The sequence below is a fragment of the Accipiter gentilis genome, chromosome Z (assembly GCF_929443795.1).
Source record: "Accipiter gentilis chromosome Z, bAccGen1.1, whole genome shotgun sequence".
Lineage (NCBI taxonomy): Eukaryota > Metazoa > Chordata > Aves > Accipitriformes > Accipitridae > Astur > Astur gentilis.
The window spans coordinates 57,943,546-57,967,567 of NC_064919.1; the positions used below are offsets into that span (position 1 = coordinate 57,943,546).

The window sequence follows — 24,022 nt, forward strand, 5'->3', positions numbered from 1 at the left end:
CAGGATGCCCATGTAGCAGATTGTGTTTGGAATTAGTAGCAACTGGAGCAAGTCTTAGGGAGCTTCATATCAAAGCTGCTTTATTGGTGGAAAATAATTGAAGTCCCGGTGCTACTGCAGTCAAGGTTTTTGTCATTCTCATGGCCACAGTTCCACATGCTATCTCTTGTAAGTCTGTCCAAGTCTCTTACTGACCACTTTCTTCTCCTTGTTGTAGGTTTTTATGGGCAGCTTCAGACTTTCTGCCCTCCACATTATGCTGACACTCAGAAGGATGTACAACACAGTGTTTCTTGCAATGTGGTTCCTCCTTTTGAAGACTGCTTAGTTCCCACATCAGCAGGCCAGTCAGGGCTTGGCATTTTCCATCGAACTTTTTCAGCTCATTCAGGTATTACAGGTAAATGACAGCTGGGGATGTTGTGGATGGTTGTGTACAGTTTGTGGACTTTGACAGATCTGCTTTAGCTGTGCATGTGTCTGCGACCTGTCATGACAGGCTTGACTCTTCACAAAGAGAAGATGTTTTTCAGACCTTTGTGGAGTAGCTGGCCTTGGGACCCGATCACCATGGGTCACAGTAACATCTGGCCTCTGTGCAGACTGCACATTGTTGAGGGCTTGTCAGGGTACTAACCTCTGGGGCTCAGACAGTCACTAGCTCATGTATTTTCTTTGTAATACAGTCCATTGAGCCCTGTGTGGTATTTGCCCAGCCACTACACTCTGCTGTAGTATTGTAGCAGGTACCCAGGATGATTCAAACCACTGATTTTGCTTTATGTGTGTTTGATTTTTCTTAGTCTTGAATTTTATTTATTCACATTTCCATGATAAGAACTGCCTGGGTGCATGCCTTTCTGTGCACACTTGACTTAGTCTTTGCCTAGCTGAAAACTACATACAGGGCTTGCATGCTGCTCTGGAAGGGTGGAAGTTACCTCTGTGCAGAGGATCAGCACAAGAGAATGGGCCTAATCTTAGGGCCTAAGCACAATTGATGCCCAAGTCTTTTATTGTCCTCCCGCACAGGATGATTTCACTTAACATTTATTGTGCTTTGAAATCTCTTTTACATCTTGGTCTTTCAGTATTGCATTGAAAAGCCAATGCACCTGTAACTTCTAACAGGCATCTCACGGTATGTAAAGATGTAATCCAAATGATGGGAGTTTTTCTGCAAACAGTTACTCTTGTGCTTACCACTATCACTTGTAGAAGTTAGTCATTTCTGCTCCAGGGTCTGCTTTACAATACTTTATTGGCTCTTATCATATGTTGGGTATGATGAAATTTCATAAGTAAGCATGAAGTTTATTTTTTAAATTATGACAAATTTAGCACCCATTAAATGGGCAAGTGTTAGCTGTGATGAAATTCGCTGTACTTCAGACTTGATTCTGCGAGAACTGAAATTTATCCCTTGGTAAGCAGTAAGTTATGTAATTATTAATTTCATACATGTGTTGTCTTGTTTGTTTTGTTTGTCTATTTGGTTTAGAGCCATTTCCAGTTCTGTGCATAAGTATTAGGACATTCTCCATGATATAGTTATCCTAGTTAATTTATTATTTTTGTATTTTTTCCAGTTTATGACTTTCCAGCAGGGTCCATGGGTACCTTTGGTGATTCAGCTCGCAGCATCCCAGAGGATAGCAGTTTCCTACAAATAAATGCAGTGGATCGTTGTTCTAGCCAGCTTTCTTCTGTCTACACTGAAGGCTAAAGCAATATAAATCTAGTTACAAGAACTTTATTCCATTTCATCTTGCCCATCTGATATTTCTCTACAAAATTTTTCTCTCCATGAAACTGCTATGTATGTATGGGGATACGGGTTGATATACATACATAACGGAGAGGAAAAAAGCAATCACTGAGCATTCATCATGTAATCAAGCAGTCAACTGGGAAGGAGAAGGTTTGGAGAAAGCAAGCTTTGCCAAAACCTTAGCAATTGTTTATTTTCTTTTCATCTGTGGCACAGCAACTCTACTTTTTTTTGTTCTTTCTTATTTTTAATTTCTCAAAGGGAATTCACAAACTGAATAAGGCAACTGCTTGTTGGCTGTAATCCTTTCAAGCTGAATGCGTGGACTTACTGAAGAACACAGCTTTAGAAAATTCCTTTTTTAAAAAAAAAGGAACAGAAGTAAAACCAGAGCATACTGCAAACATTTCAAAGGCACACAGCTTTTTGCACAACTTGTTCGCATGTGATGCTTCCAAAGTTAAACACACACCAGCATCAAAAAGGGAGAGAAATTAGACATACATCCTGGCACTACCCATTGGAGGCATTGGTGTGGCTTCTTTTTGGAGCCAAAGATCATTGGTACTGGATTTCTTACAGGCCTCGGTTTAGGTGTGTGTTCCTTCCCTCTGTATTTTAAGCCATACAATATGGCCATTGCTATTTTTCCAATATTTGTTTTGACCCAGTGCTTTATGCAATGAATAAGAAGGGTTAAGTGCACTACATGAGAAGGTACATGGACTTTATCTATATTTAGCACAGTGGCTAGATAAGAATAAGTATGTTTTAACTTTCTGTTGATTTTTAATTATATTGTAGAGCTTTATTGCTGTATGTGCTATAGTACTCCGTAGGAAGGTTTAAAATACCCTGTAGACAGGATTATTCCTTAAATTCCACAGATTTTTTTAAAAGCAATCTGTACTGATTCAATTAAATTTTTGTTACCCTAACATTTTTCAGTTCCATAACACATTTTCAGGAAGAAGAGCTACTCTTAAGTTTGCTATGTTCCCTGTGGTTATTTAGAGATGTAAAAATGAACTGGTTTGGTGGGTTTGATTTTTCTACTCAATGACAGGCTCTGAACCTTGAGTTTAGTCCAGGATGCAAGCAAATGAGGTTGCCCTTCATGAAAGGTACAAAGGTATGAATTAAAAACAGTATTTTGCAGTGGAGATGTGTCATCACTATGATCCTATATACCTTGGGAGCAACCCTTAGATTATGTAAGACTGAGTTTGTAGGTTATTAATCCCTGCTCATCCTTTTGTGGACTTCTTACTGTGTAGTGTGCATCTTAATATTCTCATGACATGATATAATAAGAAGGACAAAAATCCAAAGTTCATTCTTAAAGGCTAGATCATAACTATGCTTTTGAAATGACTTGTCTAGAAAGATGAATTTTAAAAAAATGTTTATACAAACATTTTTTTTATCCTGAGAAGCTTTTGAGAGTTGTTGAATGCAGTTTGGGTCAAATTCATAATTTAATTTGTGATTATGTTGCATAGATGAATGTATGTCCAGGTGTTTATAAACACTGGCAATCTTTGTAGGTTTATATTCATGAAGTATATGCTTATATACAGGCATATGTGCTTATATGTTTAATGGAGAGATTTTTATCCAATAAATGCAAAGGATATATGGATAAACCATGCACATAAATGATGTGCAAATGAAGTAATATGGCTTAGACACAGATAATTCTGTACTAAATTCTTGCCCCTTTTATTCTGCTTCTCACATCACAAGTGAATGTGTCCCTCTGCTTCAGCTTGCAATAGTAGGTCTAATTGTTACTATATGTGGTTTGCATTGAGTAACGTGACATCAGGATTCTCTACACAGCTATACATACACAGGCAAAAAGACAGTCCTTTTGCATTAATGTATGATCTGGCCCAGTGCATTGTCAGCGAGTTTTGCTTTTTAATAAAGTTTTAATTTTGTGCTATCTTAAAGCCCATTCTGTGGTCACTGCACATGCCTAACTTGGTTCAGCAGGAGTAATTAGGCATGCTGAACACTTCAGTTTCAAATGTGTAGGACCATGTTTTGTTCCACCGAAGTCAGTGAGGGCAGGATCAGGCCCAATGTGTACATATGCATGTATATGTACATACATACTTTTGTATCTATAAATCCTTCAAGCTTCTTTTAACCACATGGTTGTCCAGAATTTGTCATTTGCTGTGCACAAAACTGAAATACTCTGCTGACTTCAGATCTGTACCGCCTTGACTTTTAAATATTTTGAAATATTTTTTCTAGTATCTGAATGTACAAGCTGTCCAGTAGAGAGGGGGCTTATACACCTGAAAGATCCTGACCAAAGGGAAAGTGGGAATGCAGAATTCAAAGAGTATTCATAATGTGGGTGTTCATCAGTTACATTTAAAAAAGGAAACTTTTGCAAGTCATTCATTCTTTCTTTCATATATATACGTATTTTTATATATATATATATATATTTACAGCTTTCTATGAGCCTTAATCTTAAAAAGAAGGAGCTAGAGTACAGTCAAATTAAGCACATGAGAGTGGGCTACCAGTCTGTAAAAAGGTATGCCTTTGTTTACTTCTGTATCAAAGACAAAGAGGATTCTTCATGATTATTTCATTATTCTCTTTGGAGTCAGACTGACTTTGGGGGATAAGCTTATATCACTGATATGAGCAATTGTATAAAAAAGAACCATTTTATCTCATGTATTTTAGATATTTAAATAAGGAATCGTGTTTATCACATGTTACAATGAAAAATGGTGCCTGTGAAAATACATAGCATAATGCCAGTTACTGACTTACACGCTAATAGTTGTGCCTCGGTGATTTTTGTGTTGTTATTCTACTTGCTTGTTGTTAACTTTCTAAAGGGATTCATATCTAAGAGATGAAGTTATTTTAGACTATGGACATTAAACAATATTCTAACAAAATTATTTACAATCATTCTTTTATACAATTGTCGTGTTTTCAGACTCGAATGGTCTATTTATGTCTGCATTAGAAATGTTCTACACTGGAGTTTAAAATAGTTTCAAAGTGCATATGTACATGTGTGAGTGTATGAGAGTGCATGTGTGTATTTGGACCTCTTTCTATATATATATGTATGTATATATACACACATACATATAGGCATTATGGTTTACTAATACTGGATGCTGAAGTATTGCAATGCTGTAGCCATCTGTTACATTGTATTTTGTTTTCAACTTTCTTTGAAGAGGTGTGAATGAGTATAAAAATTACATTTTAACTGTTTATTCCCTGTTTTCCCTGTGTAATTTTATAAGAGATTTTTTTTAAGCAGCACTTTTTTGTTCTTCATGTGAAATTTTGTTTGGGGGTTTGTGTTTGGATTTGTTGTTGGCTTTGGTTGGTTTTTTTTTTGGTTGGTTGGTTTTTTATTTTATTTCCTAGGAACAGATAAAGCAAAAGAAAAAAAATGCCCACAATTTAAAATTAGCTGAGTGGGGTTTTATTTAAGAAAAAGAAAAAAAAAAATCCCTTTATTCGGTACAGAAAGCGGCATTTTGTGTAATACTTTTTACACAAAACACTTTGTTGAGGAAAGAAAGTGGGAGTATGTTTTTCCTCAACCTTACAGAGTATTCTACGTATTTATACATGCTTACATATACACATATAAACTCCATTTGCCATACTGTATATCTGGCTGATATTTGCTCTAAAAACGTATCTGTTGCATACCGTGAAAAATAAATTTTCAAAAGAAATAGTTACACTTTTTTCTCTACTAGTATGTATAATTCTGTGATTTGTTACAGTTATTTTTCATGTAATCATAAGTTATTTTTGTCCTGTTTCATAAAATTTTTTTTTATGTAAAAGGTAAAATTGAAAGGTGTATGTACATGGTACAAAATAAAACTGGAAAATTATAACTCAATGACATGACCAGTAGAATGTCTTGTGAGATGCCTTTAAAGAGGACTGCTCCAGCCATTATCCTTCACCATAAAACTACTAGTATTTGTACGGATTAGTATAATTAGAAACAGAAATAGAAGAAAGAATCTCAAAGCTTTCTTCTAAAGAACACTTGGGTCAGAGTTTTAAGTCTGGATTTAATTATTGTTATAGTGAGGCTAGAGATTTGTAGAGATAAACGAATGCCTCAGTGTGTGTTTACACCCTGGGTGGAGACACAAATAAAAGAAGAACATTTAATTACATTTTTGTGCTGTGATAATTTTTATTCGTTTCTTTGTTCATGTGGTTCTACAATACAACATGTAAAGGGCTTTTGCTTTTCTGTCTGGTTATTGTTTCTAACATACTCAATCAATTAAGTTATTTCAGAGCATTTAATGTAAGGAAAAGAACATCTGTTTTTACTGTACATTAGGCAAAATGCTAGCAAAAGATAGAGACAGAATTTAATGCATGGTAAAATCCATATTGTCCAAAACACATCCTAAGAATCCAGCGTGCTTAGGAAATAAAAGGTTACCTTTTACCACACCCATAAATTAGACTAGAAATCTAAGGACAAAATACAAACTAATAAATTAATTAAGTGCAAAAAATCCTGTTATATGTTTGCAAAGAGACCTTTGAAAATAATGGTCCAAGCTGATTTTACTATGAAATTATTAGCAAGGTTGTCTCTGAGTCAGCCATGAGCTGAACAAAAACTAGTAAGCCCAAATTCACTGACTGGCATACATGTGAGATTAGTAGAGTTTTTCTAAAAATGAACTTTGCCCAGTGCATTCTTATTTACACTGCATTTTAATTTAATGTAAGAAACTTTCCCCATGGTTTAGCAAATATTGTTACTGAATCCTGCAAGCTACCATGAAGAACTGAGAGTTGCTGAATTCAGATGTTTCAGAATTTAATTTTCCTTTTTGATGGAGTGAAAAAGCCCTTATAAATGAGAACTATACCAATCCCATATGCAGTGGGGAGTAACATAGCTTGAAATACCTCAAAGCCATGTGCTTTTGTCTGGGTGCCTGAGCTAGATCAGGTTTTCATTATGTCCTCCAAACCCTCCTGTAGAAAAATAGTGAAGTGTGTAGTAAAGAAGTGTAGTAAAGAAATCATGTGACAGCTATATTCCTCCAAAGAAAGTAATTTTTGAATGAAAGTTGCGTGAACTTTTTATTCTATGCAGTGTTGGTGTTTGGTTTTTTCCTGTTTCAGAACAAAACCCATTTTGAAACATCAGAATTTCTCAGAAGATGGAAATTCAGGGCGGGGGACAGGGGAGAGGCTATTATTTCTTTGGTTGTATGTAGTTATAGGAGTTCTCTTATGCACCTGTGCCAAAGCCACAGTGTACTTCTGAATTTATACCAACTCTGCCATAATGAAAAATAATTCAATAAAGGTCTGTTTCCTATGCAGCTACCTCCTTCAATAAGACAGGAAAAAACCAAACAGCATTCTTCCATTCTTAATATGAATCTATTCATATTTACTGTACCTAATTACAAGATACCTTGTATTTGAAGTTACACTATGTCTGTATGAAAATAAAACTGTCCATTTTCCCAGGCCATGATCCTCAGGAAAATGCTTCTTCAGGTTCAGACTTGCTGTTTGCTACCTTGGATCACTTTATCACCCCAAATAACATCAAATGCATTTTGAATTACCTGATTTTTAAACTCTTTCTGCAAACCACAGTAAATAAGTCTCCCCAAGATGCAGCTTTAAAAAGCTTCTCCCATAAGGGACAGTCTTAAAGTGAACAACTTCTGCATGACTGTGTATACTCACTCACTGCAATATAAAGCTACATGAAACAGAATGGTACAATTAATATTAGAGAACAAAATATTAGTTTTTTAAGGTTGCTGTGTCTCCTTCCAAAATGTTTATATTTTTCATCTACCTTCCTTGAAACTATAATGTTCTCATATAAAAGCTAAGTATGAAAAATCGTTCTACCACATCTTCCCATGCCATTTATAGATTTACAACCAAAGTAAATTTACCCCGCAGTCAGTACCATTAATGATTCACAAATGAGATGGGCTAGTTCAGTGAACTGTAACAAAGAACGCCTTTCTATGTGTCTAGTTAAAAGTTTCAACATAACTTTGTTATAACTAGAAAATGCAAATCTCATGCATGGTTGCAACTAGGTACACAGGATAAAGCATTACAAGTGCATCTAGGTAGACAGAAGAAAAACCATTTCCTCAATAACATGCATTTTTCCCTTTTGACCAAAAATTTACTTGAACCTGCCAATCGGGGGGCACACTGCAGGCTTGGCTACACATGTAGCTACACAATAGCTTGACTTCAGCTATTCCAGGAATGGACACAGTGAGGTTGATTAAGCTCATGAAAACCACGGTGACCTGGCCATCTCATTCCCTGAAAATTCTCTGAACATTCCAGCATAAATCTGTTGTAAAAACACAAAACAAAGTTACTGCTAGAACTGTGGCTGACATATTTACAATCATAATGACAAGACTGACAGCATTGTGATGTCACTTGTTAACCCACCACTTTGCATAGCACACAGTTGTAATTATACTGTATCTATCTTTGGTTGGAGAAAGAGGAATGACACTTTGTTTTAATGGAGGTTAAATTAGTAGTGCCTGAGTGATGATCCTAGGCAAAAGTTAAAGTAGTAATACTGGACCAGCTTACCCATCAAGGAAGTGGCAATAGTGTTACGTGGCACCATTATTGCACTAAACCTTTCTTCATGATCAATTTGAATTCTACACAATGAGAAGTCAAAACATTTCTGCAAAATGGAGATTATTTACCCTGGAAGCTTAAAATCTGTGGAAGCTGCATTCTATCATACACATTTTTTTTCAATCCTTCTTTAGAAGCCAAAGAATGCTGGGTAAGAGTTGCCTAGTTCCAATGCCAATTTTCTCTTTTGGGACTTTGTTAAGACAGTCCACAAAAGTACTAAATATAGTAGCAATTTTGTGATCTAGATATGTATTGAATAGAAACTGTATTAAAATGATTAAACTAATTTTAGGGAACCTGCTGAAATACAATCTGCACAATACCAGTAATTTCTATCATAATTACTCAAACCAAAGGTGAACCAACATTTACAACGAGGCAAGACTACCTAACTGATGGAAATGCTGCTTAAAGGTTGAACCAGAAAGAAAAAAAGTGGCACTCAAATTCACTGTGGTACTCTTACTTGTTGCTACACTTTTTCTACTACTTGCAGTTGTGTGTCTCAATTACTCAACAGCCCTGTTTCACTGTAGAGCGTGGTAGATGTACAATTTGTGCTGACAGTTGGGCTTTTCATCTTGGTGGGCCTTCTTCATGGAAACTGCATGCTAAGTACATTGCTGAGCAAACCTACTTTGACTAAAGGTGGGAGTGGTTGGTTGTTTTTAGCTAAAAGGGACTTACATAATAGTGGCTTCACTGCATTTACTTTATACTTTCTTCTTTGAGCCCTAACCCCAACATGACACTCAATGAGGCTCAATGCTCAATGGCACAAAGGACAAAAAGAATTGAGCTTGCCAATCCCATTGGTCCTCATTTTAGTTTCACATCACTGTGTGACCTCCAACAGGACATTTGACGTCCAGGAACAAGCTGAAGCCAAACTGCTTGGTCTAAGCAGTTTCTCATGCCTTACTGATGGAGTTGTTACTTTCACTGTATGAAGTATAGCCTGAGGCAAGGCTATTTTTCAAGTCATCACACACGATGAAAGCTGTTAGCAGAGAAACAAAAGCCTTAAAGGAAATTACGACTAAAATTGATCTTCATGGTCCTTTGGACCAAGGGATCACTGGTGTTGGGCCTGCTGGTCATGCAAGCTGGAGCACTCTAATAGCAAGAGGTTTGCTGAAGCAGCTGGAGACCAATGTGGCCCAGAGCTGACCGCAGCCTGCGCCTCTCCCAAACATGGTCTCTGCACAGATAATGGCTTTGGTGAGTCTATGCCACCTGAGAATCCCACCACAGAAAGGATCCTCAGGAAGCTGACCAGCTGAGTTTTACACTGGACTTGGGAGTGTCATGGTTATTGAGCAAAGCCAAAGCTGCTGGATGTAATTCTGACCACCTGTACTAATGAAAAACTGAAGGAGAAGCCTACTATCTGTTTTTTGCCTAACTAATGCAACAGATTGCATCAAATGAATTCCCACTGGACAGTCTAATATTTATTATTATTACTGCTGTTTCTTTGTGTTTAATGGCTTTAGGATATTCTTTTATGCTGAAATCAATACTAAGAAAGGAGAGGAAAAAAGCTTTTCCTGTAGTATCTTTTCTGTTGTTCAGAAAAATCTTCTGACAAAGCACACTAAACATTTTACTCATTTGTGGGCTGCACAAATGTGAATGAGGGTAAATTTACCCCTCTCTGCTTGCAAAAAAACATAAGTAGGATAACAGATGTTGCCCTAAGTTGTATGTTATGCTCAAGAACCATACTCAAGTCTAAATTTGAATTGAAAATCAGGTTTAACCTAAAAGCAAAAAGAAGTCACTGACGTGTTCATGTGCTTTTTGCCAATATGCTCAAAACATACTACAACTAAATCACCTGAAGGCAGACATGGAATTGCTATCCAATTACTTTATACAGTTTAAGCTAATTGTGGAATCAAGCTCAGCATGCTGTTAGAAACCCCAAACACAATTAGTAGTGTTACGCTGCTCTTCCCAAGATCCACTGGGAACAGTGGTTCTGTGGATGGAAAAAGTACATCCCCTTGCTTCCTCAATATGTGAAGGGTGTCCTTCTGTGTCATAGGAGGCATCACTGCTCTGGTGAGGATGAAGTGGGTTGTAAACACATAGGTCTTTAACGAATCAAAGGGAAAAGAAGATGATAAATATATAACCCAGTTCTCCACCTGAATACAGTAACATTTAGCCTGCAGTGAAAAGGTCCTAATAACTTGGTTTCAGTTGCAAACAGAAGTATTGTTATCGCAAGCTAGCAGTAGCAGGGAACTGATCACAGGCAATTGAAACTAATTTTAAATGTTGATTGAAAAGGCTCATGAGCATTAATTTTTCAGGAAAAAATGGTGAAGGAAAGAATAAAAACAGTCGTAGTACAATAGGCCTACAAACTATAAATGTACAGAGACACAAGGACATGCAGGAATTGATAAAAGCTTTTGCCTTTCAAAGCTCTCAAGCTCTCTTTCCTAAAACAAGAGAATACATCATAAACCTTAATTTGGTGTTGTAGTTGTCAGTAACATTTATAATCAATGATATAGTTTCAATCCAGGTCAAGCCATTGCAAACATCATCAAAACCAGAAACTATGACTTATTGGAAGGTGTAGGTTGCTTATAATCTGGAAGACCTTCGAGTGGTGGTTTGTTGCCTTCTAAATTTGTCTTACTCACCTTGATTTTATGCTCACAGCACTTGAGAGCCTTGTTCCACTTCCATGTAAACCCTTGAGCAGATTCTCAATGGCACTGTACGATATATATCTGTTAATTCCAAGTTGTCATGGTCACAAAGTACTACCATTTTGGCACAGCAGAGTTGTACATCCACTCTTCCCTGACATAAGTGACTGCACAAACTATACTGCAAAGGAGAATTTTGCATTCACTGGTTCCTATTCTTTTATTCCTCTCTATTATTTGTCTCACATTCTTTGAGAGAGAACTGATACCAGCTATGCAGTCTTCCTTGGTATTGCCTTGGCAGTTACTGAATACCCTGAGATTCACTGTCAAGCTCTCTCTATACAGGAAGTAGGGAAAATCTCACCCCAAAGTCAGGAAGAACATCTGTCATCCTCCCTTCCAGTTTTTTCTGGAGTGGGGGGTAATAGAGAAGTCTATAAAAGAGTGACCAAAATGTTAACTTCAATTCAGGCCCCATTTGCACTGAAGTGAACAAGGAGTGATTCTGCTAAAATCTATAGAGATAGAGCATGTCATGAGCATGAATATCCAATCAGGCCTAGTATCTGCCACAGTAAAAGCTCATCTAAATTTCATATACTTGAGTTTCGGTGAAAAGGAAAGAAAAAGTAAGTAATCTATTTTTTTGCCTCTCAAGGCTGCTCCCTGCTAGACTATGTGTGGGGATCTATAAAATGTTGAAATTAATCCTATAGTCTTACCTCATCCTGCAGACATTTAACAAAGGTAGTATTCTTGAATGCTGAGTTTCAACTAATTATCAGGAGTGAGAGAAAAAGGGAACAAAGAGCACCTGACATGATGCTGTGTTACTAAGTCACCTGGATGTCTAGGATAACATAAGCTTTCTGTGCAATAATGTTTCATGAGCTTCTGAAATAGGCTTTTATTTCTCAGAAAAGGAGATGAAGCACTTGGTGAAAAATTGCAGCTAATAAGTATGTTAGAAGTGTGTCACCTGTTTGTACATCATTTAACCTGCGTAGTTGTGTAAAGCCTTGCTGCTGCAGGGTTGTATTTTACATGCAAGAATCAGGAGGTTCTTTGCTTCACTGAGTCTCCTTACAGCCTTCAGTAATTAATCCTGGAAATTGTACCTGGGAATTCAAAACATGTGTCTTTGCACAGTGACAAAATGTAATGGGGTGCAAGGGCACTCCAGAAACAACAGAGTGAAAAAGGACCACACTTCTCCAAGAGGTCACATTCTTAATGAATTCTTTGCATAGCATAAATGTGATGGTCTCCCAAAATATATGCATGCCTTAGCTTGAAAAAAAAAAAAAAAAAAAAAAAAAGCAGAATTGAGTTATGCTCCAGACCTGATTCAAAGATTACTCCCATTGTGCATTTACTAAGTGAGGATACATTGGAAAGACACATTGCCCAGATTATCTTCTGGACTCAGTGTCTTTATACAAGCTCATCACCATCAAGCAGCTCTAAAAATAACAAAATCACCTTTTATGAGCCACTCATGTTACTACGAGGTTAGAAGCTGAAGAAAACTCAGGGACGTTGGTGAGTGTATCAGCTACTCTTCAGTGAAGGTAATTAAGTTCTGCTATGGAATAACATGTAGAAACAGTAAGACCTTCTGTCTAAAATGCAGGAGGTGAGTGAAACAACCTTGAATCTTTATACCTTCCAACTGGCCGCAGTAAGAAGAAAGCACTGAAAAAAGTAACAGCAGGTTCTGCCTAGGCTTTGCATTTGCTGAGCAGGCATCCAGGCCCCATACCTGCCTATTCCCTTGGGGTTATGGGTTTCTAGAATATTCTTAGTAATGTCAGGAAAAATCTCTTCATGCCTTTTTGAGCTACAGGGACTCTTACTCTTTGTTCTGTAAAACAATTTAAAAAGCATCCACAACAAAGAGAATAAAAGACCCCTCTGAGCTGGTACTGGCCACTGAGTTACTTCAATACTGTGCTGAAAAGAAAAAGTGAAATTAGCAATAGGCATGTTTCCAGCAGCAGATCAACTGCAAGCATTTGTTTGTTCTACCATTCAAGAGATTTTATTACTTTACATAAAAACAAGAAAAAAGATGTACACATCAACAAATCGGGGATAAGGTCCTTATCTGTTTCAGAGCAACAGCCCTGCTAACACATGTGGCAGTTGCACGAGATATATAAAAATATACAAATTCTTAAAAAAATCCAATCTTATGCCAACCCAAATAACTTTGCAGAGTCACAGAATTCCAAGAATTCCAAGAAACCATGCCATCACTCCTGAAACTGTTGATGTGCCTCATCTAATTGGTATGTGATCTTTCTAAATTTACTGACCTTCTCAGTCCTGAATACTGCTCAACAATGGTAATTTTGTTTGCTGACATCCTCTCTTTATGTTTGATGGTCCTGGTTTTGAGCTAAGTTACGCTATTTTTAAAGTGGTGGCAGTCTATCTGTTGCAAAGCAATTAATTCTATGCTTACACTGGGAAGACACAGACTGCTTTTGTTTAGCACAAACATGTTAAGTGCTTTATTGATGTTTGAAAGGTTGCACTAATAAAAAGATTGGGAAAATTGATATGGTACCTATGAATACCAGTAGACTGAAGAATGCATTTTCTTCTTCCCCAGTAGTGAAAACAGATTAGAGCAGTACAAGGAAAAGTACAGTCAAACGTCAGACGTATCTTAAAATGAGCTCACAGGATTTTTTTTCCTTTCCATGTTAAGCTGCTACTGACCATGTATGTATTTGCTTAATGAGGGCAGTTATCATCCCATGGCAGTTTCTCTGAAGTCCCTGGAATTAGATTGACATAAATCAGTATTAGCAGAGTTAGAATCAGGCATTCAGGCTCAGGGGGTGACTGTGCTGGAAAGTCTGTACAGATCCACTGCCTTGGAGTGCTGACTCTAAGTACTCCATACTGCTTCTACTGTAAAAATATATAGAAGAATTCTGGTCTTTAAGATGGCTGGTAGCAGTTATACTTTGCTCTGAGAATCTTCTCAATGATGTTAGGGATAACAACATAGAGAGAATATAAAGAAACTTCAAACTATTTGCAAGCAGATGCATAGAAATTTGTCACCAATGTCATGTTCTTTACTTCCCAAAAGCAAACCTGCCACAGGAACATGTGGCAGCGTAAGGTGACTTAAAAGTGAATGAAGTGAGAAATTTATTGCTTAACAGTCTTAAAAAGTGAGGTGAGATGGGGATAAAATGCGTTCATTTCCACAGTGAAACTACAGTGAAGACTGGATTGACATGATTATGTGTTCCTAAATTCAGCTGAGAAAGAGAACTCATATCAAAACTGTTAGTAATTTCTTCTCAGAGACAAAGACCTCTCTTACTGTTTTTTTTTTTTTGTTTTTTTTTTTGTTTTTTTTTAATTTAGATCCTTAGATAGGGATCCCATAAATTAGATTTCTTCTCATATGTTACACCAATGGAAAACAGCCTGTGAAGTAAGCACCAGAAGAAAGCTTCATGACTCATATGCTTTATGGCTTATCATTAATCCTATTTTTGTGATCACTGTATGATAGTAATGCTATGTCTAAGTAATTCTCTTGGAAAAGCTGAGAGAAACTGCTTACACTGGGCATCCTACATCTTTGTCTACTATCCATTAACTGTAAAGTAAAAGGATTTGAAAATGCAGATGTCAAATCCGACGAGTTCTTATTGTGCCACAATCTCTGCAAGAGAGATTTAGAAAGAGCCATAGATGTTGATGAATACTTGAGTCAAGCATCTTGGAGCAGAATTTAACACAATTATTTTTTCTAAGAGCTGTTTAGATTTAATTTCAGGCATATTCTTGTACAGTTTGTACTGTAAAGCAGTGCAAATTGGCTGTATGTATTCACAAGATGGCTGCAACTGGAAGAGAATGCAAAGATAAAAATCTCCAATATGACAAGTGATGGGAAAATTATAATTTTTTCCTGAAATTTCTGGCTGACTCCTGATCAGCCATAGTAAAACTGGATTCAATGCTTTCATTATACATTCTGACCCCACTCCAAAACTTCCAAGAAATGCTGGACTTTTATTTTCTCCTATTATCTCAAAACAATAAAGCCTATTATTTTTCTTCTCTGTTGTAGTTTTTGAACAGTTGTAACTATTCATAAGCATATTTTTGCAAATGTTGACCAAGCATACTTAATATTTTTTCTCAGCCATGAAGGATATCATTCAAGATGTGATGAAAGATTTTTATCTTTCACTGGCAAAAGCTTCACAGAAACTTCTGAGGTACTTTACTACCATTGGTCTGTAAGCATAACTCATGCTGACTAAGCCCCAGGACTAAATCTTACCCTAAACTTGGTCTAATTGCAACAGTCTTTCCCTAATGATAGCTGTTTTCTACTCTGTTTCCTACACTATTTACAATTTTTTAATGTTTAGTCATTTAAACCACTTGAATGTAATTACATCAGTCCACTATTTTTCTTAACTGATCTTTTGGTGCAAAACCCAAATCTTAATTCCTTCCTATATTTACAGTTTCTAACAAAAGAACAAGACTATTGAAATCCCTGGGAGTTTGTGTCATAATGGATCTTTGGATCAAACTGTTATACTCTGCTGTTTCATTCTTAAACCTTTCAACACCTGCTCCTTCTGATCTGTCCCTATTATACCAGACTGCTCAATTTCCTTGTGAGAAGAGGACAAGATTTTTATCTGGGAAAGGAATGAAAAGAGATTTAAAAAGCAACAAACTCCCCCACTTTTGAGGAAACATCACAAATTAAAAAAAACTACAAACCAAACAAAGAATTATTAATGCTGAGACTTAAAATCCCTAAACAATTTAGTACTGGAATACATCTAAATATTAAATAAAAAGTCTCTCCAGTCTTTCATTTGCAGAATCTTCTACCTCATGCAAGAAGATTACAGCACATGAATGGTTACTCAAGAAGCTATTTACTAATCCACATACAGGCATTTTTTGGTGGTGGTTGACTTTACACAAAGAAGAAAAACATGAGAAAGCAATGAAACTTCATTTTTTTTCATGTAAGACTTATTTATTGATAGTTTTTTCAAAGTGTTTTTCAGGTATGATTTTATGCCTTGCAGAGTGGTGACACCCTAGGGTTTGATCTATGGTTAAGACGCCAAAAACGCACTGATACAGATCACAGTTTAGTGTGTGAAGAGCTTCAGAAGGAATGCAAGCTGCCTTAAAGCTGTGTAGACTGGAGGTGTTTCTACCATTTTGTTGTAAGTGGAAAATGTCTAGGTTTTCCTTTTAAAATAAAACAAACCATCAGCTCACATGGTGTAGCTCTGCTCTAATATTATAACTACAATGTACTCCAAAAGCCCTCCCAACATGCTGCTTCCAGCTAATGTGTTCTTCCAGCTGCTGTAGAGCACCTTAGAGAGTGGCCCTGGTCAGTCCCTTCAGAGCAGAGTCCAGGGTGAACCTACTTGCTGTCACTAAAACTCTGTGCTTGGCCCACTTGTCAACCCCTGGATATCAAGTGACCAGTGGTAGCTAGATACCACGTCTCAAGGTCTTCCCTGGACAATCCCTGATATGAAAAACCCCATGGCAAGTAGGCAAGTAGGCAAGTAGGCTTTGTCAGGACCCCCAAGTCAGACCATATTCAAGCTACATCAGCATTCAGAATTATTAATTACAATGCTGTATCCTAAAAATATAGAATTATTAAAATATGGAATAAAACCTTTACTTGGGCTTCAGGACATTCTCAAAAGAAGGCAGGATACATGCAGTGCAATCAGAAACAGATGTCAAAGTAGGGGATTTTCTGGCTGGGTAAACAGGCAGCGGTGACAGAAAACACAGGTACAATTTCTTCTGGATGAGAAGCAAAAAATGTGGCCAGCACACTCTGTTAGAGATGCCAAGATCTGGTTTTTTCTGTGAATTATAACTCAGCATGCTCCTTCATGTGATGCTCTTTCCCCTTTCATGAAATAAAACTAGATGACAGTTTTCAGGCAAGCAGGCATCTTCCTCCCACTGAACAAATTTAGAAGCTTGACTCCTGGTTGTGAGCTGTGACTCCAGCTAAAAAGTGTTCATCTTTAATCTCATTCTCCAGAAGCTCAAGTTTATCACATTTTTCCTCCGTTGTATCAATGGGGGAAACTTTTAAATTTTTCTTAACTTTAGTTTTCTATTCTCGTTGTTCACTGAATGGCACATCTCCTGTAGGCACATTTGTGTATCAGACACCAATGAATCGTATTCCCAGGATGTTGAAGAGATTACTGAAAGTTCTGGCTGTGAAGTTGTAAAATCTAGCTTAGCAAGTTTTTAATGGGCACGCTTGCACTATCTACCACAACAGGGAAGTCTGGAAACACCTTAAACAAGAAAGCAACAAACAGATTTTTCAAGTAATAGTAAATGCACAATGTAAAAACACCCTAACATGCTGTGATCCTTCTGTAAAAGAATTTAAATGTCCAAAACAAACCAGTGCGTTGTTTCAAGTCACAAGGAGGTAAAAATAGAAATAGAAAATTAAAATCTGGGAAAGCTGAAGATGAAGATCAAGATTAGGGAAGCATTGAAAGCTTTCAACAATAAGAACAGGATAAACACTCATAAGTACAGCACCAGGAAAACTCTTTAAAGCAGAATAACAGAAGTAGCTGAGGTGAAGAGCAGGCTAAATTTTTGACCCAGAACATCTTCATCCTAGCAATATTAATAACAGACAGCATTGAATAGCAAAAATGTCTCACCATAGACATTTGGGTTTAAAGAAAGCACTTGAGAGCCTTTATCAAATTTATGAACATCATATCCCTGAAACAACTTGAAATGTTATTACATGCTACCAAAACCAATTAACAATGTCGAGACTTTACATACAGGTACAGCAAGTACTTTTAAAGCAAACACAATGAGCTGCAATGTAGGGTTTGATATCAAACTTCCAGTCTCTCATTTCTCACTTTTGCCATTGGATTTATTATGAAAAACTTGCTTAGACAGAGTTAACACAAACAGTGCTTGGCATAATAACAGCAAATTAGGAGAGACATTTTCAGTTTCCCGATTAACAGTTTTTTAAAATACAGGCTCTGTCAGCTAGTAAGCAAATAACAAAGGACCCTGCAGTGCTGCAAACAGCAGAACTAATAATTGTTTATGAAAAAAAGCAAATCTAATGGAAACTCCAGCAGATTCTAACTGAAGCACTACTTAAAAGCAAAGAAATACAATTGCCATACCTTAACAGAAAACTATCAGTCAAAGAGGACATTTGGGAGGGAACAACAGCGCAAGTTGGAAAGGCACCAGCTGCACTGACTATCTTAAATTACAACTTAATGAATAAACTACTAATCTTCAATTCTAAATGCATTTCTGCCTTGGAAGTCAACTCAAGAAGCAGATAGGTGCCTAAATGCTTTTAAAAGCAAATGCCTCAGAAAATTACTTTTAAACACGTTATGAAAACCCAAGATTTGTCAGAGTTCAACAACACCTTATATTCAAAGTTATCTGGAAAGGAAGGTAAGGATATATGATGCATGCGAAAATGTGCTGTTGCATGTTTGCCAGGTATTAGCAGTCAGCTGAAGGAATTCCAGTACTGTATAGCACTTAATGAGGGGAATTATGCGGCACTTCAAGTAAAGGACATGCAAAATATAGATGGCAGAATCCAGATTTACAGCACTAGAAATCTTCTCACCTTTCCTCTTTCTTTAAAACTTAAGATAAAACTTTCAAACCAACGTTATGGGTTCTTAATGCATAAAATGAACAGATTTCACAAGTACTTCAGAGAACCTTATAATTTTTTCCACAGATAACATAGGGGGAAAAAAGCCAAAAACCTAGAGGGTTTTTCGGTAAGAGTCGGCAAACATTGTGAATGAGAAGTGGTACTATGACTACTTACTGTGTTGTGCTATCATAGTTTCTAATGCTATTGCTTCCTTCTGACAAGTAATTTTATCTGTTTTGTCCACCTATAAACTTCAAAAGGTTTTACTATGGTATATTTACCTATTCCTTATATAATCCATCCATTTATAGGGATAATAGTCTACTTAGTTAATTACTTTTAAAAAGTAAACTTACTCTTTTGCTTAATTTTGCTTCCACATTTCTCTAAAGAAAACCTTCCAAATCTTTTTCTACTCTACTTGTTTGCATAGAATTGCAGCAATGAATTTAAAGGCTGCTTTTAGCCTGATTCCTTGCACTTACGCTTGTTGTTTATCCCAGTTAAAAAAAATTATGTGTATGAAATGTAAAGTTGAATAATTTTAAGCCAGCAGTTTTCTAAAGGCAATCAAGGAAAATGGCAGTCTTAAAATCAATATACTAATTGCTTTCTAAATGTAGCTTCAACAAAGAAAGCTGTAACATCTTTATTAAACAGAACAAATAGATAAGAGCATCTAAACAAGTCTGGTCTCATAGAATTGTTCTTTCTGAAGAGCAGTTTCAATTGTAGTATTGCTTTTCTGCAAGGCAATGCAAGGCATTGTGAAACACTCGCTTAATCTGAGAGAGTAATTTTATCATAGCAGGTATTGTTCTGTGTTACTATTATAGTTTTCTTTCCACTTTTTTTTTCCTGCTCTAACACAGAATTTTTTTTTACTCTGTGGAGTGCGCAGAGGATTACATACTAGTATGCCCATTTGTAAAAGGACATAAATGTTACTCAACTCTTTTAACAATCTTCTAAATAAGAAAGAAATTAATACTGAATCACTTACATCCATTCCAAAGATGGCAAGGGATGGTAAAGCCCCAAACAGAAGCATCCTTATGCCTCAATTTGTCAACTTCAGTATTATTGCACTCCAAATTTAATGGACAATTCAAAACTTAGGACACATTGTCTGTAATGTATCCCATTATTACAATTAAATAGGTAAGTAAAACTGATAACACTGATAGTGAATCAGTGTGCTACTTTTGAGTTTTTTTAAATTATCATAAATGAAAGACAAGTATAGACAGACTGCCTGTCTGTCAGGAAACAAAAAAAAACCAAACAACAAAAAAGTAACCCCCACCCCCCACCCCCAACCCAAACCCCAGATTATCTGTGTGTTTGTAAATTAGGAATGTTTTGTAAATGTCTATACACGTTAATAATAAGTTGCCTTGAGTCACTCCTAGGGCAGAGATCAAATCTGTTGTTCCAAATTAGCTGCCATTTGCTAAAAGAAATTTATTTCAATTAGTTGCCATTCTTCACTGAATTTGAATATAAAAGGAGGTGAGAAGGGAATATTTCATTGAATATGACTAAGAATATTGTGCAGCTAGACTGGGAGAAAGAGGGATTTTTTGGTCCTTCATTATATTTCCTGTTCTTAGAAATGTTTTTCCACAACATGTATGTGAAAGAATTCAGTTTGAGCTTTGTTAGGTCCAACAGAAGAAACCAGACAGCATAACATGATTGGCAGATGTATCTGTTAAATGATGCAATACAGCTTTGTTTTTTCTGGAGACTGACACTTGGTGAGCCTGATTCTGCAGCCTGGCATGCATGTGTATCTGCTCCTTGACTGTAGAAGTTCTTCAGGTATAAAATGAGGCAGGCTAAATCTGAGCTGAGTGCAGATACACCAAGAGCTTGTGGCCTTCTCTCTATCCCCAACTTTTTCAAGTCATAGCTGCAAACAATTAAATTTATAAACAGTGAGTTTTCACAGCTGAGTTGACCAAGGCCTGCTTACAAAAGATTAGAGTAGCAGAATCTTCAGATATCTAATTGCTGTCATTATCCATCAAGAGGAAAAATTGCTTCACAAGTGTGTAAGCAGTACTGACACCCATTAAGCTTTTTCCTTGGTGTTGCCAAGTAACTATTCTGAGATCTGCAAGATAAAACCAGGTAAGAAACTGCTGGCAAAACATTATTTCCTGGGTGTGATTTTGGAGTATTCCAGTGGTCTTCTCTTAGGGTTACTATGGAAAATACTTAAGCTTACAAAGATGTCATTGTCTATCAACAGCATCAAAGAAGGTGACCACTAACTTTAGGACATTAAAGGCATTAAAAGTACATTAATTAGTGTTTCCCTGTTTGGGAACAAGAGACTGTATTGCTACCGTTTGTATAGATAGATATAGACATAGATATAGATACAGATACAGATACAAATACAGATAGATATAGATATAGATATATATGAAAAGTAAGAGGGGAATTCTGAGCAGGTAAAGATCAGAGCGGATGGGAAAAAATGGTGGGAAATTCTTAGGGTGTTCTTATACACATTCAGTGTATTTCATGACAGCTACTCAGTCACAGAGACTGAGTTTGCTGAACCCCTTCTTGCTTATATCTCTGATGACATACTTATTTCATACTAAAAAAAAATGAAATTAGAATCAGGCAAGCTCTAGATTTTTACTTAAATTATATTTCATTATCTTCCCAACGAAGTGGATTATCTGTTGGAAAAGGTGTTTAAATTAGTCTTAAAAGAGAGGTGTAACAGTATCAGTGCTGGTATTCACACTGCTGTATCCTGCCTCAGTTCTCTTACTCCTGGTCTAGCCCATTAACTAGATGCTTTTCTCTTTCTACTTAACACACTGTCCAGAAACAAGCATTAATAATATTCATTAAACAGAGCTAATAATCCTTTATTGAATTAGGAACGGTTAATCAGCTGGCCTAAATCAATACTGCTGCATTGATCTCAGCCAAAGGGTGTAAGCTTTCTGTCTGGTTACCTTAAGCCTGTTGTAATCATCTTTGTAAATCAGATATAAGAGTATGTCACCTTTTAGAGACTTTAAAAAAGGCCACAGGACAACTTATGGAACATACGGAACATAGAGAAACTGTGTTCAAAAGCAAGATTTTGGTTGGTTTTTTCCATATTTTAAGTATTCCTTTCCACACGGCTCTCTTACCTTACTATTTAAATTATTTTTTTCTCCTATCAAACTTCCTATCATAAAAGCATTTAAAGATTTTAGTGATATATGTAGACAAAAATATATAAATAGGTAGATAAGGACAGAAACCTAAAGTGGTAGCAAGCATTTATATGGTAATTTTCATGAATATGTTACAAATGAGAGCACAAAAGTGAAAAAAAGATGGGTGTAAAAATTCCCTCTCAGCCGATGGTGTAGCTGTGTTAGATGTCTCTTTCTGGAGGCATCTTTCTGGGAGTAATGGCAACACTAAGTTTTACTTTTCTAACTTAGCTATCTGTAAATGCTTCTGTCACCCAAGTGTCCCCTGAAAGTTTTTGAACTCTGTTGGTCAATTTCAAACAAATGTGACACAGGTACCAATAGTTAAAGCTCTTCCAGATGCACTTAAAATCATGCAAGGAAGAGAAAACATATCAGTGGTCCAGCGACTCACTGACAAGACACAGAATGAACGAGAAAAAATCTCCTTATAGGACAAGTTTTAATATGAGTGCATCTCTTTCAAGATACATGATAATACAAGCATGAAACAGAAAGCATAGGAAATAATGATTTACTGCTTGTGGAACTGGATGCTTTAAAAGTGGGGAAATTGTGAAAGTGGCTGATTACTTGGGAGGAAGGTATGATTTTCAAAGAACTTAGAGATCCTGTGAAAATACACTAATCTATGTGACACAGGTTTGGTATTTAGCGTAATGGAAGTGAGGTGATCACTAAATACACTTATAATGGGAAGCAGTGACAAAGTTTAGAGCAGCCAGTAGGTTACCTCAGACTTTTAGCATGATAGACTAATGCCAGGACATTTATTACGCTCTGAACAATGGCCTGTCAGGGTCACTGAATCTTCAACACAGTTTTTCTACCTGACATGCAAACATGCATCTTTTAATTACACTACCTGACTATATCAGCGTTTTGGAAATCATTTTCTGTACAATAGATTCTTGGGGTAGGGAGTTGCCGTTATTCACTGGCAGAAACAGGGAGACAAAAGCACCTCAGACTCAGTGTCTGCAGCTGCTGGTTTTGCTCTTGCCACCCAGCGCTTACCTCTCACTGACTCTGTTGTCTGGCTTGGATTAGGACATAGATCCTGAAGTGCCCGGCAAAGTGAAGTAAACTGTTTTCAGTTTATGTCCAAAAGTCTTTGAATTTGATGGAGAGCATACTTGACATGATATTTCAGTATCAACAAGTTTTGTCCAGGACAACATGCACTTCTTACAGTTTTTTAATGAACCAAGTCTATAGATAACATGAGTTATCCTCACATTATACTGAATTTTTATCAACACCAGTATGCAATTTACCCAATGCTGAAAAAAATAATTCCTAGAAGTGGTTCATTAGGAAAATTCATACTTGCTTTCTTCATTGTTGCTGCCTTTGTGAGAGGCTATAATGTAAGCAGGTCTGAAAAGTCTGTTGCCTAAAAAGTCCAGGGTTCAGAGGAAAACCAGGTTTGTACCTAATGCAAGTATTTACCCCGTATTTGCTTCACAAATATCTGCAAGGAACAAATAGCTGTTATTGCTCCTGCATTTGCTAGTAGTTTCATTTAAATATCACACAAGGGAAATTTAAACTCACTAACAGAAAAATAATAGTGCATAAAAAAGTGACTCTTAGACTAAGTTGTCTGCCAAAACAACCACCGTGGTCTTAAACGTCTGAAATAAGTCTTCAGAGTGCATTGGATAGTTATCACAGACTAAGCAAGAGGGCTCAGCAAGAGGGTACACGAACATTTCCAAATGCCAAGTCCCAAAGAAAGCTGTGAAATGCCACCATTCAGTTCGTCTCAGCAGACAAAGAAAACTCAGACCTTTGATGACCCCTGGTGAATAAACTAAGCACTGCATTGAAATGATAACAGGATGTACTTGAAAGAATAGTCCAGCCAATTCTCACTATAATCAAAAAAACAAAGAAAAGTTATTCCCGT

The 24,022-nt window shown here is 36.6% G+C and overlaps 1 protein-coding gene across 1 annotated transcript in view; it reads left to right on the top strand.

The window, feature by feature from the left end:
- GLIS3 (GLIS family zinc finger 3) overlaps positions 1-1,726 on the top strand; it is a 178,544-nt gene extending 176,818 nt beyond the window's left edge. Inside the window, exons 9-10 of the mRNA XM_049796257.1 lie at positions 218-400; positions 1,590-1,726. Coding sequence (XP_049652214.1) covers positions 218-400; positions 1,590-1,726 — 320 coding nt within the window. The remainder of the gene's footprint in view (positions 1-217; positions 401-1,589) is intronic.
- The last annotated feature ends 22,296 nt before the right edge of the window (positions 1,727-24,022 follow it).